We start from the raw sequence: 13,682 nt of genomic DNA on the forward strand, positions 1-13,682 counted from the left end.
AGATATGGACAATTTATAAGTAAACTGCAGGTATATCCAACATTCCATGTATTGGAAGAAAGACTGTAAAGTGCACAAAATAGAGTTTGCAGTAGTGGTGCATTTAGAAATCTATGATGGTGAGAGATTTATTTTCCAGAGAGACTGGAATATGCCTCCTCCTCACCCCCCCAAAAAATAAATATTTGCTCTTGGATGTGGGTGACATTGGCAAGGCCACATTGATTGCACATTCCTTTTGTGCATTTTCCATTATTTCCCCCCCCCCCCCCCGCCCACAATGGGGGGCTATGCTTTCAGCACTTAGGCCCTATGCTCTGGAATTCATTGCCTGAGCCCTTCTGCCTCTCCACCTCCCTGTCCTCCTTGAAAGACCACCTTAAAACCCCTATTGGATCACCCCTCCTAATATCTCCTTCTTCAGCTCAGTGTCCATTTATTTCTGATCACCCCTCCATGGGAGGTTTCTCTACATTAAAAAAGGTGCAAGTTGTTTTTTAAAAATTCGTTCATGGAATGTGGGTGTCGCTGGCGAGGCCAGCATTTATTGCCCATCCCTAATTGCCCTTGAGAAGGTGGTGGTGAGCTGCTGCCTTGAACCGCTGCAGTCCGTGTGGTGAAGGTTCTCCCACAGTGCTGTTAGGAAGGGAGTTCCAGGATTTTGACCCAGCGATGATGAAGGAACGGCGATATATTTCCAAGTCGGGATGGTGTGTGACTCGGAGGGGAACGTGCAGGTGGTATTGTTCCCATGTGCCTGCTGCTCTTGTCCTTCTATGTGGTAGAGAGCGTGGGTTTGGGAGGTGCTGTCGAAGAAGCCTTGGCGAGTTGCTGCAGTGCATCCTGTGGATGGTACACACTGCAGCCACAGTGCGCCGGTGCTGAAAGGAGTGAATGTTTATGGTGGTGGATGGGGTGCCAATCAAGCGGGCTGTTTTGTCCTGGATGGTGTCGAGCTTGTTGAGTGTTGTTGGAGCTGCATTCATCCAGGCAAGTGGAGAGTATTCCATCACACTCCTGACTTGTGCCTTGTAGATGGTGGAAAGGCTTTGGGGAGTCAGGAGGTGAGTCACTCGTCGCAGAATACCCAGCCTCTGACCTGCTCTTGTAGCCACAGTATTTATATGGCTGGTCCAGTTAAGTTTCTGGTCAATGGTGACCCCCAGGATGTTGATGGTGGGGGATTCGGTGATGGTAATGCCATTGAATGTCAAGGGGAGGTGGTTAGACTCTCTCTTGTTGGAGATAGTCATTGCCTGGCGCGAATGTTTCTTGCCACTTATGAGCCCAAGCCTGGATGTTGTCCCGGTCTTGCTGCATGCGGGCACGGACAGCTTCATTATCTGAGAGGTTGCGAATGGAACTGAACACTGTGCAATCATCAGTGAACATTTCCATTTCTGACCTTATGATGGAGGGAAGGTCATTGATGAAGCAGCTGAAGATGGTTGGGCCTAGGACACTGCCCAACGGCTGCTTGTACATGGCACAGGGGCAGAAGCTGCACTCTACATTGATGTTGTTACAGTCAGGAAGAGAAGTTGTGCACATCACACCAGTACCGCAGTACGAGGAGAATGACATTTCCCGACTTCATTAGATTTTAACTTCTTAACTTTGGTAATTTCAGGGACTAGTTGTTGCATTCAATCTTAAAATCAGAAGGTTAACCATTTTAAACATAAATCTCCAAACCTTAAAACAGGCAGTACTGATGAAGAGCCACATCCAAATGTTAACCAATTATTTCCTCTTCAAGATTCTGAGTGACCTCCTGTGCATTTTCAAACTTGTCTTAATACTCATTATATTTTTCACCGTGTCCAAAGGTTTATTTTATTCCAATTGAAATAAGCCATTGCACACTGCAATCATTCAGAAATATCTATCGTTCAGCTGATGAATCAGTACTCAGCACCGAGGGTAGCAAAGGCACAGAATGTACTCTGGATGGGGGACTTCAACATCCATCACCAAGAGTGGCTCGGTAACACCACTACTGACCAAGCTGGCTGAGTGCTGAAGGACATAGCTGCCAGATTGGGTCTGCAGCAGGTGGCGAGAGAACCAACACAAGGGAAAAACCTACTTGACCTTGTCCTCATCAATCTACTTGTCGTAGATGCATCTGTCCATGCAAGTAGTGGTAGGAGTAATCACAGCACAGTCCGTGTGGAAACAAAGTCACTTGCCACTTGCCACTTATCAAGTAACATTTGCGCCAGACAAGTGCCAGGCAATGACCATCTCCAACGAGAGAGAGTCTAACTATCTCTCCTTGACATTCAACAGCATTACCATCACTGAATCCCCCACCATCAACATCCTGGGGGTCACCATTGACCAGAAACTTAACTGGACCAGCCACATAAATACTGTGGCTACAAGAGCAGGTCAGAGGCTGGGTATTCTGCAGCGAGTGACTCCCCAAAGCCTTTCCACCATCTACAAGGCACAAGTCAGGAGTGTGATGGAATACTCTCCACTTGCCTGGATGAGTGCACCTCCAACAACACTCAACAAGCTCAACACCCCATCCAGGACAAAGCAGCCCGCTTGACTGGCACCCTATCCGCCACCTTAAACATTCACTCCCTTCACCACCCACACCCTGTGCCTGCAGTGTGTACCATCTACAAAATGCACTGCAGCAACCTCGCCAAAGCTTCTTCAACAGCACCTCCCAAACACAAGGCCTCTACGACCTAGAAGGACAAGGGCAGCAGGCGCATGGGAACACCACCACCTGCATGTTCCCCTCCAAGTCAAACACCATTCTGCCTTGGAAATATATCACCGTTCCTTCATCGTCGCTGGGTCAAAATCCTGGAACTCCCCACCAAACAGCACTGTGGGAGAACCTTCACCACACGGACTGCAGTGGTTTAAGGCGGCGGTTCACCACCATCTTCTCAAGGGCAATAAATGCCGGCCTTGCCAGCGATGCCCACACCCCATATATGAATAATAAAAAAAATAACCTGAACAAGGTAGTGCAGTTTCAGGAGCTGAATTTTGAGTGGTAAGGTAGGACTGACTGGCAACCTCTAGAAGTTTACAACATGGAAACAGGCCCTTCGGCCCAACATGTCCATGTCGCCCAGTTTATACCACTAAGCTAGTCCCAGTTGCCTGCACTTGGCCCATATCCCTCTATACCCATCTTACCCATGTAACTGTCCAAATGCTTTTTAAAAGACAAAATTGTACCTGCCTCTACTACTGCCTCTGGCAGCTCGTTCCAGACACTCACCACCCTTTGAGTGAAAAAATTGCTCCTCTGGACCCTTTTGTACCTCTCCCCTCGGGTTTCAATCTATTCCACTAATTATTAACGTCACTGGTCAATATTTCCCTGTGGATGTTTATGGCTTTGACATGTGCAGTGTAGGCTCTCCCCAGTTTCTGCATGGTAACAAAGGGACTATAACAAAAGTTAAGCAGTTTCGTCTATAGTGGCGATTTATCTATTGGATTTTTCTTGCTAGTCGTGCCATACACAGACTTAAAGTCAATTACCACAAGCCATTTCTGCAAACTGAATTAGTCTTGTATGCCAGAAGCTTTAATGTTCACCTACAGCTGGCTACTGTGGGGCAAAGGGTAGTTTAATCTGCTATTTCTGTTAAATTCAGAACTACTGTCATTATTTTGTCCAGTAGTGTCCCTGATAGCTCACCAAACAATGTTTTCATTTCCAGCAATCATAGATCCTTCAAAATGTTTGAGACAAACATCTCATGTAATTGATGCCCTGTGAATGGTTGGCCATCTAATGTAGTTAAGGGAAAGACAGTCTTTAATGTCCTTTGTTTCAGTATATTGTTAAAGGACTTAGAATGGTATTTTCTGAGGCTGACTTTCTTCCAGTCAGCAATGTCTGAATAACATGTCACACGAGTGCACGGGCATGGACTGACAATACTGTGGAGTGACAAATACAGGAATCTTGGGGCAATTTTTACATTACAAAAAAAAGTTAAATGCTTCATCTCCCCTCAAATGCTGACCACACTCCCATTTTATTTGCAAACCCTGGCAATTAAGCAAGTGAAGGGACAGGAACTCTTAAAAATAAAGGCAACTAAATAATTTACATCTCTCAACATTCTCCTTGGTTCAAAAAGACAGTTGCAAGTAGTCTTGAAGAAAAAAAAACTATAATGATATTGTGGTGAGATAACGAATGTCAGAGACATGCTGCACTCAGTTTTATTTGAAGTAAAGAAAAATATAACCAATTGTGAGGTAAATCAAGCAATCTAAACCACCTGGTGATGGGATGTGATATGAATTAGTCTGCTTATGCTGTTAGAAAAGCAATGATTGTAAGTAGCATCATCATTTTAAATGATGTCCTAAACTACATTTCAGCTCAGTAGATTTTGCTCTGGTTTCTCTGTCAATTATTTCAGTCCCACCGCTGTCATACTTTTTTTTGAGCTGGGAAATGAATACTTCCTGTGTTATCGCTCGGAGCATGGCTGTCAAGTTTATAATAAGTGTTCTGCTGTGAAACTTAACAGCCAGTTAAGATGGTGACTCAGAGGATGGATCTGCAGATAGCTGCATGGGAAGTTCGAATCCACTCATTTTCAGCAAATGGAGACATCAGTCAGAGGAGTCTAAATGTGGATAAATTGACAACTATGGTAGGAGTCCACAGCATAAAACTGCTCACAATTCAGCATTATTTTGGCCATCTTGGTGGAAACTGAAACAGTGTACAACAATGGTACAACAGGGGTGTTTATCTCAGGTTCAGGCTAAGGCACATTGTTGGAACAGTGCAGAGGAAGCTTTGAACAACCTGGGCATGTTTGATGGCACAGTGCAAAAGGAGCTTTATTCTGCATCTAACCATGCTATACCCAATTTAATCTTGATGGAACGGTGTAGAGAGAGCTTTACTCTGCATATAACCCATGCTGTACTTGACTTAGGGGAAGTAATGCAAGAAATGGTTTCATTATATTCCTGCTTTTCTTTTTCTTAATGTCTGGTACATGGTTGTGGTGTTCGCAAATGATTCTGTACAGCCTGCTGATCTTGCAATGGACTACATGCCTTTATCGAATTGTTTAATGTTGTGTATTCATGCCAAACACCTGTCCCATGCCACTTGCATATTGTTACGAGGAAGGGAAAAAAATCCCCGTGTTCAGTTGCAGAGAGCTGATGCTGAGCCCCTATCATACAGATGTGCAAATATCAGCCAGTCTCACATCTGCTGAGTTTAAGTGACTCATCAGTTTTAGGTTACACTAAAAACTTACACTCATGCTGGTATGAAACGCACAGTATGTCAAAAGGTACCAGAAGAAGCTGTATTCCCAGGACATTGTGTAAGAAGGACTGAACCATAGCAGGAAATAAGCAGCAACTCCAAATGGCATGGAAAACAGTATCCTAGAGAAAGACAGAGGTGGGAATTATTCACAACCAATGGCATGTTTTTTTAAAAAAAAATTAAGCTCCAAATGTTTAGTTGCAGGATCTTTTCATCCAGAGTCCATCACTGTCCACTTCATAATTCCCCAGATTTAATTCACTACAATAACTTGTCATGTGTGCATTTACAAGTGACTCTTTCTCAAATATCAATTCCACCACCAAATGGCTGCTGTTTGGTTATGTTGATGCACTGATATTGCTCAAAATATTTGTTGGTAAAATTTTAATCACAACTTTCAGCCACACTAATTCATCTGAGCTTCAATCTGTGTTTTAATAAATAGTCCTCATTACAGCTCGGTTTCTCCCCCCACCCACCACAAAATACTTTTCTCATGTGCAGAGGCTTGACAACAATTTGTACAAGATGATGAAGCAGGGTAAGTCTCGAGAATGAAATAAGAGATTGTCTGAAGGATAGTAAACAAGAACTCTTGAAACTCAGACTAGCTTTTAAATTAGATCAAAACCATAATTGGCCTAAAGATCTAAAAGCAAAGAAGAAATATTTTAAAGATTAAAAAAATTAAAAAAGGTCAGAGGACCAGGAGTTGCATAAAAGTCAGTTAAAGGATAAGCAGAGTATTAGAAGAGGTAAAAAGGGAATAGAAAGGTGGATTGTAGATAGTAGCGAGGAGGAGCCAAAGAACATTTTAGCGATATCCATTTTTCAAGGAGCATTAAAAGACCAGAAAGTTCCTTTAAAGCATAAATTATAGAGGGTAAGGAAATAGCAGATGTGTTAAATCAGTTCTTTGCATCATTCTTCACCAATGAAAATTATGGATCCAGTTATTTTAAGTTAGAAGTGACTGCAAAATTCAAACACATCAGATGGTTCCCGGAGCCTAGTAACTCAACGAACATTGGCAGAAGCCCCTATATTTAAAAGTGCAGAGCTTAGAAACTTCTGCTGCAAGAGGGAACTGGAGGGCTTGTTTCAATCAACAGGTGGTGCTTCATTAAATAGGTTATTTTAGCAAGCAGCCTGTAGCATTCCTCTGATCTCAGAGACCATCACAAACCCCAGCTCCAGATGTACTGCTTCTTGTATTCCCCCACGTGTAGTAAGAAAAAATGATTCAAGATATTCTCACCAAGGAAGCAACTTGCCATATCTTGTTCTTCTGCTTTTGCTGACGAGGAATCCAACAATGGGATCAGTGAAAGCATCCCAAACTCGACCAAAGAATAAAATGAGAGATGCATAGAAAGCCTCCATCTGAAACAGAGAGCAGATTCATTAATACACAAAATAAGTGTTACCCCCACATCTGTGACATCACAATGAGGTACCTCATAAGGACAGAGTAAGTGAGAAAATAGGCCCCAACAGTCCACAGAAATAGACTTCATTGCACAGGTGACAGCACAGCTTCTTTCACATAAATCCTGTTTAATGTTGCAATCCATAAATGCTGCTGAAAGATCAGTTATAGCGGATCTTCCAACTGGAGGAAAATGTTATGGAGGGTGAAAGCTCAGACAAGTGCAAAAGGGTCAAGGTGTAGGAAAATTAACCAGGGATTCAGTGGTCAGTGATATCCGGGATTCTGAGATCCCTCATGTTTCTCTCTTTATATTAAAACTTTATACAGTGTTTTTAATTGGTTGACCAAATAACAGAGCAGTGGAAGGGAAGAGAAGAGGAAACATGCACATCTGGATCACAATCATAAGTCAGTGATTTAAACCAAAAGTCATCACAAACCCACCAATAATTCAGTTTGATACCAAATACATCAGTGCGTAATTACTACAAGTACTCCCACCACTATCACAAACATTTCTATAGTGCTCCTCACACAGAAAGACAGCTCAAAGTAATTTGCAAGGAAGAGGAGAATCAGTGGAGACCCAACAGGAGGGAAAAAGGGGGAGTGGCTAAAGGAACTGTCAACAGAAGGATTTTGAAAAATGGGAGACATTAAGGTGGAGGATCCAGGGATACACTTCTAGAAAGCATGGTCATCATTGGTGGGACAGAGGAAGTGGGAAACAAGGAGTAACCCAATATCAGAGTAGCAGATGATACAGGTGGGACCATCTAGCTGGTGAACACTACTGAAGATGATTGTCTCCTACTGTGCACATTATAGTGTTAGAAAATGTACAAATATAACTTGAACCACAAACTAGAGCTTTAGCAAAATAAACAGAATGCTGATAACAACATGGGTGGGACTGGCTTGAGGAATAAGGAGGTTAATAATTCTCTGTAAATGATTCTGAAAGACTGTTAATGTCTCACTAACTAATCATTGATCTAATTTTACACTCACTTTCCCCTGAAATGATTTTTTTTTTTTAAAAACACAAATGGAATCCTGAAGAGAAACTTCAGAAGAGTAAAAATATAAAATATTTCATTTGAAAATAAAAGGTGGATGTCAGTAGCCTGATAGTGGCAGAGAGGTCTGAAGAACAAATATATCTAATAATGCTCATTCTTAAACCACTGGAGTTTCCTCCCCAACCACCACCACCACCCTCACCAAAATGCTGAGCAAATATTTGGGCACCAAACAATTTATGAACCACCCCCTCTAACCCTGATCAAGTTTTCACTCCCACCCCCCTCTTCTCCTCTCTGCAATTCCCATTTCAATCCTCCCCTCTTCGTTGTATTTCTCATTCCAACCTACCCACTGGCTGCCAATCCCGTTCCTCCCTTCCCCAACTGGCTGCACCCCCTCCCCCACCTCACCTCTTGGTGGCTTCCCTTATCCCATTTAATTTCCCCTTTTACAGTAAGCCTACCACTAATATTTTAAACTATTTTAACCTCTTAGCTCCTACTCCACTGGCGGGTGTTCTCTTCTGATGGCTGCCTGCCTGCCCCAAGCTTCAATCCCCCTACTCCTCGCTGATCTGAATTCCCCTTCCGCAACACTCATACTTTCCCTGCTGTTCCCCTTCCACTCCCATACTCTCTCCATCCCATCACCTTCCATCTCCCTTTTTCTCTGCTTCGCCTCTCCATCCTCACCCTTCTCCCTTTCCTCCTCCCCACCTTCTCTTTCATAGTTTCCCTCCTCCCCATCATTTCCTTCCTTTGCTCCTCCGCACCCCTCCTTCCTTCTCACACCCTCTCCCCAACCCCTCTTTCCTCCTCCTTCCTTCCCCCTCTCCTCCTACCTTCTATCTGCCTTCTTCTCCCAAACACCTCCCCCCCCACCACTCCACACACATCAGTTCCATTATCCCTTACCTTTTAAGACTGCTTGACTTGAAAAATGTAAATTGGTCTTCAGTACTCATGTGCAACCCCACAGGAGATCAACTAAGACACATTTCTCTCCCTTTTCTCCAAGTATTAATATGTCTGTCCGTCTCGTGTTTTTTCTGCTTTTACTGTTTTGTTCCTAGTGTAATGCAACTTTTTAAACCAGGTGGAAAGAGAGATAATGACTTTCTTTTTAACAGCAGCTCCTTGTGGCTTTGGCAGCACATGCTGTTGACTAAATTGCCCTTAGATTCCACTGAAGATACTGCCTGACTGAACATGATAAACTAATAGAAAGGTTACAGCACGGAAGGAGGCCCTTTGGCCCATCGAATCTCAAGCACCAAACAAATACAAACTCTCCAAACTTCTGCCAACTTGGGGTTACTTTGAATACCAGTGTACATTCAAATTAAACAAACACGGTCACATTTGTGCTTTAATTCAGAGCAAAGAACATTAAATGGGATGAAATAAAGTTATTGGGTGATGTGTCTTAAATCTTCAGCTGTGAATATCACAAATCTTGATTCTCTCATATCAGTTTTTCTCAATTATAAACTGGCCACATGGCAGGGCCGACAGATGATGCCTTTTTTCTTCCCAATGTTGGGATGAAGGAAGTTATGAATTATCCAGGACTGGATGTCAGACAGTCGCATAGCACAGAGACAGTCAAGGGATTGAGGGAAGTGGAATTGGATACTAATGGTGTACATGTGGCAGCTGATCCTGTGTCTGAAAACGATGTTGCTAAGGGGCAGCATATAGATGAGGAAGAGAAGGGGGCCAAGGTTGGATCATTGGAGGATTATGGAGGTTACTGGGTGGGTGCAAGAAGAAAAGCCATTGCTGGAGATGCTCCAGCTGCATTCAGAAAGATAGGAATGGAAACATGCAAGGGATGTCCCATGGAAGTGTCTGTGTGATAATGGTGAAAAAGATAGGACTGGGTAAAAGTGCAGTATCAATTTAGAGGAAGTAAAGAGCGGTGCATCTGCGATCTGTTTGGGTGGCTGTCGGTGGAGAAAAACAAGGCCGAGGGTATTCAGTGTGTTACAGGAGAACTGTGAAGCCCAGTTTTTTTTTGCACGTGACATAGCATAGGATCCAGGAGCACTTGAGGATGTAGAAGGATTGTGGCAGCGGTGTAGTTTGGTAACATTGGAAGGGAATCTTGAGTTTAGGAGTAATCCGTTTAGGAGAGAAAGTCATGGGGTTTAGCAGTTTATTTCCAAATCATTCAGAAAACAGAGCAGCTGAGAAATCCTGTTACGAGATGAGGAAACACACGTGTCTAGTTAAAGAAAGTGCTGTCAAGTTAAGCTTGGTGAGTTTCTGCAGTACATCCTGCAGCCACAGAGCGCTGGTGGTGGAGTGGGTGAATATCGAATACAGTGGCAGGGGCATTGATCAAGTAGACTGCTCCGATATGGATGATGATGAGTTTATTGAGTGTTGTTGCAACTGCACAGGTGAGTGGTGAGTATTCTATCACACTCCTGACTTGAGTGTTGTAGATGGTGGAGAGGCTTTATGAGGTGAGGTGGTGAGCTGCTTGACAGAGTACCCAGCCACTGCCCTGCCACGCTGTAGATATAGCTGAAACAGTTAAGCTTCTGGTCAATAGTAAGCCCTAGAACGTTAATGGTTTGGAACTCAGTGAGGAGGAAGCAGCTGGGCCTTTTCTTGTTGCCGATGGCAGTTATATGGTACAATTGTTACCTGCTACTTGTCAGACCAAACCTAGATGTTGTCCAGGTCCTTGTTGCAGAACACCCAGTCTCTGCCCTGATCTTGTAGTCATGACATTGATATGACTGGTCTAGTTAAGCTTCTGGTCAATGTTGATGGTGGAGCTCAGCAACAGTGGTGCCAATGAAGGTCAGAGAAAGATGGCTGGGCTTTCTTTTGTTTGACATGGTCATTACCCGGCACTTATGTGGCGCAAATGTTACCTGCTACTTGTCAGTCTAAGCCTGAACATTGTCCAGGTTCTGCTGTGGGCTGGTATGGACTGCTTTATTATCAGAGGAGTTGTGAATGAAGTTGAACATTTTGGAGTCATCATCGAACAGCTCCACTCCTGACCTCACGATTGAGGGAGGCCATTGATGAAGCAGATCAAGATGGTTGGACTGAGGACGCTGCCCTGAGGAACGCTTGCAGCAAGGTCCTGGGGCTGTGATGATTGTCCTGCAACAATCAAAACCAACTTTGTTGGGTAAGACTCCAGCGACTGGAGAATTTTCCTTTTGACCTCCACTGTGCTCAGATTTTCTAGAGCTCTTTGGTGCCATGCTTAGATTAATGCAACCTTGATTCCAAGGGCAGTTACTTTCACCCTTTCTCTAGCATTCAACTCTTGTGCCCATACCTGGATCAAAGTTGTGGAGCTGAATAGTTCTGTGTATCCTGAACTGAGCATCAGTGAGCAGGTGTTACTTGATGACATCATTGATAACTCTTTATCATCAGCAAAGTGATGAAGAGTGGTAATTGGCCAGGTTAGATTTGTCCTGCTTTTTGTGGTTAGGACATACCTAGGCAATTTTCCACATTGTTAGTTAGATATAGCAGTCACAGGAACAGCTTGGCTAGGGATAAGGCAAGTTCTGGTGCAAATGTCTTCAAAACTACAGCCAGAATGTCTTCAGGGCCCATAGCCTTTTTTTGTGTTCAGTGCACTAGCCATTTTTAAATGTCACATGGAGTAAAATGAATTGGCTGGAGATTGGCATCTACAATGGTAGGAACATCAGGTGTAGGCCAAGTGGGATCGTCTACCTGGCTAAAGATGCTTGCAAACACTCCAGCCGGGCTCTGCCATAGTTGAGGATGTTCATACAGCCTCTGCCTCCCCCTCCCCCCATTAGCTACCTGATTGTCTACCACTATTCACAAATGAATGTGGTAGGGCTAAAGGACTTTGCTGTGATTCACTGCCCTTGGGACTGCTTAACTCTGTTTATAGCCTAGGGGGTTGGTTATTTAGCATGCAGGTGTCGTAGCTTCATTAGGTTGGTGTCTCATTCTAACTTACACCTGGTGCTGTTTCTGGCATACCCTTCTCCACTTCCCACGAACCAAGGTTGGTCTCCCAGCTTGTTGGCAATGAGGAGTGAGCGATGTGTCGGGCCTAAGGTTAGATTGTGGTAGTATGTGCAACTGAGTGGCTTGTTAGGTTACTTCAGAGGGTATGAAGAGTCAACCACATATTGTTGGATTAGAGTCACACATAGACCAAACTGGTTAGGGGTGCCAAGTTCCTTTTCCTGAAGGACATTAGTGAACTAATTGGGTTTTTCTATAATTTGGCAGATTTTAATAAATGCACTGAATTCTATTTCACAACTTGCCATGGTAGAATCTGAATTCATGACTTCTGGGTTGCCAGTCCAGTAACATAACCACTATATAACCATAGCCTCACCAGAGATATGGCTACACACTTGGAATTGAACAGGAATAATTTGTGTGAATGGCTCCTACCTGAACCACATCCAGCAGGAAGATCTGGAGAAAAAAACCAATAGCGTTTCCTGTCATTTGATATGGCGCACCTCCCACAGCAAAGCAGAACTTCCGGCAGAGTGGCAGCGATTGACCATTGCCCTTCTGTGGAGAGAGGGCAAAAGGGTCAAAGTCTGGGAGGGAGGACGAGGGCTCAGTTACAGACAGGATCAAACAGAGGGTTAAAGTGAAGATCAAGTTATCTCAAGTGTAATGCTGCTTTTCTATTCTCTCCTAGTCTTCCAAAGGTATTGCCTCTTACTGGGATACTGTTCCACAATCACCCAAGGTCCTTGGGAACCTGACCCAAATAGTCTTTCTTGCTGTGTTGAGCCTGGATAGCAAGTGTTGGGCAGGCTATTTCACCATGGAGAACTTCACGATCAAGTTCGAGCGTGATCTGACCTGAAGTCAACCCATGCATGCATACTTTCCAGGAGGAAACACAGACAATTGGATCATCCCCACCGCTGCTCTGGCTGATACCACTCTTAATTAGAATTAGTGGCCAGAAGTAACATTTAACGAGAGAAGTCCTTAATCAGACTTGTATTTTGTTTCAATGTTTCAACTAATTTGAGAGAATTATTGGCCAAGGATTTTGATTTTCCAGGATTGTCACTGAAGGGATTTGAGTAGGGGAGGTTATTACAGAATTCCAGTCCTGTGGAAGGTACTCTTGTCAGGCCAAACATCAACCTACCTTTTCCCTTTCAGATGCTGGCCGGCCAGCTGTGCATTTCCAGCATTTTCTGTTCTAATTTCAGATTTACGCTTCCCCTTTTTCTCTATTGAATACAGGAGCTACTCTGATTATTTTAACACTCTTTTTCTGGCTGCTTCTCACCTGCAGGATCCGCACTGAGCCCCCGGGCTCGGGGTCAGCCTCCTCCTCCAGCAACTTCTCGCCCAAGCTCTGCTCTTCAGTCCCCATCCCTCGGGTAACAGGACCAGCTCCTCTATCTCAGCAACTTCAGCCGGAGTCGTCGCCTCGTCACAGCCCTGGGGATTGTGATCGAGCCGCGACCGGAGCAGCGTCACCGAGCCGGTAAGTGGAGAGGGCGCTCCCCGCTCCGCTCTGAGTTGGTGGCGGAGGCGAGCCCGACCTTAATCCCTCTGGAGTAGCCCAAGCCCCATATTCAATTTGTGAATGAGACGGGTTCCGGTTCTGGCCTCCGCTCCGGGTTATATGCTTGACCCAAAAGGTGGAGCCACAGCTGAGACCGCCCGCTCCACGAACCCCTTCTTTAATTCACAAGACGGCAGCTTTAAATCCAACTTCCCAGACTTCTACCAGCTGCAGAACTTTTTTTTTTAATTTAAAAGTTTCATTCACATTTTCTTTTATACGCAAACTTAAAACGATAAATTATTAAAAAGCCAAATCGTTTGACATTCACGATTGGAATGAATGCTCTGAATTTTATTTACAGCAGCTTTCAATTTCTGTCATTTTAAGGAAGATTGTTCAGTGCAGCACCGCCTCCAG

General features: G+C 44.1%; 1 protein-coding gene across 2 annotated transcripts in view; it reads right to left on the reverse strand.

Annotated features, from left to right (window-relative positions):
• The window catches only part of LOC137335260 (sodium-dependent lysophosphatidylcholine symporter 1-like), a 37,454-nt gene extending 23,935 nt beyond the window's left edge, over positions 1-13,519 (reverse strand). The window contains exons 1-4 of one of the 2 annotated variants that reach the window (XM_068000538.1): positions 13,041-13,519; positions 12,173-12,298; positions 6,552-6,676; positions 5,277-5,409 (exon numbers count right to left, since the gene is read on the reverse strand). In XM_068000538.1, coding sequence (XP_067856639.1) covers positions 5,277-5,409; positions 6,552-6,676; positions 12,173-12,298; positions 13,041-13,127 — 471 coding nt within the window. In that variant the 5' untranslated portion in view covers positions 13,128-13,519. Of the gene's footprint in view, positions 1-5,276; positions 5,410-6,551; positions 6,677-8,665; positions 8,805-12,172; positions 12,299-13,040 lie in introns of those variants that run through there. The other variant, XM_068000539.1, reaches the window with a different exon arrangement.
• Positions 13,520-13,682: the final 163 nt, after the last annotated feature.

This window comes from Heptranchias perlo, chromosome 19 (assembly GCF_035084215.1).
Source record: "Heptranchias perlo isolate sHepPer1 chromosome 19, sHepPer1.hap1, whole genome shotgun sequence".
Classification (NCBI taxonomy): domain Eukaryota; kingdom Metazoa; phylum Chordata; class Chondrichthyes; order Hexanchiformes; family Hexanchidae; genus Heptranchias; species Heptranchias perlo.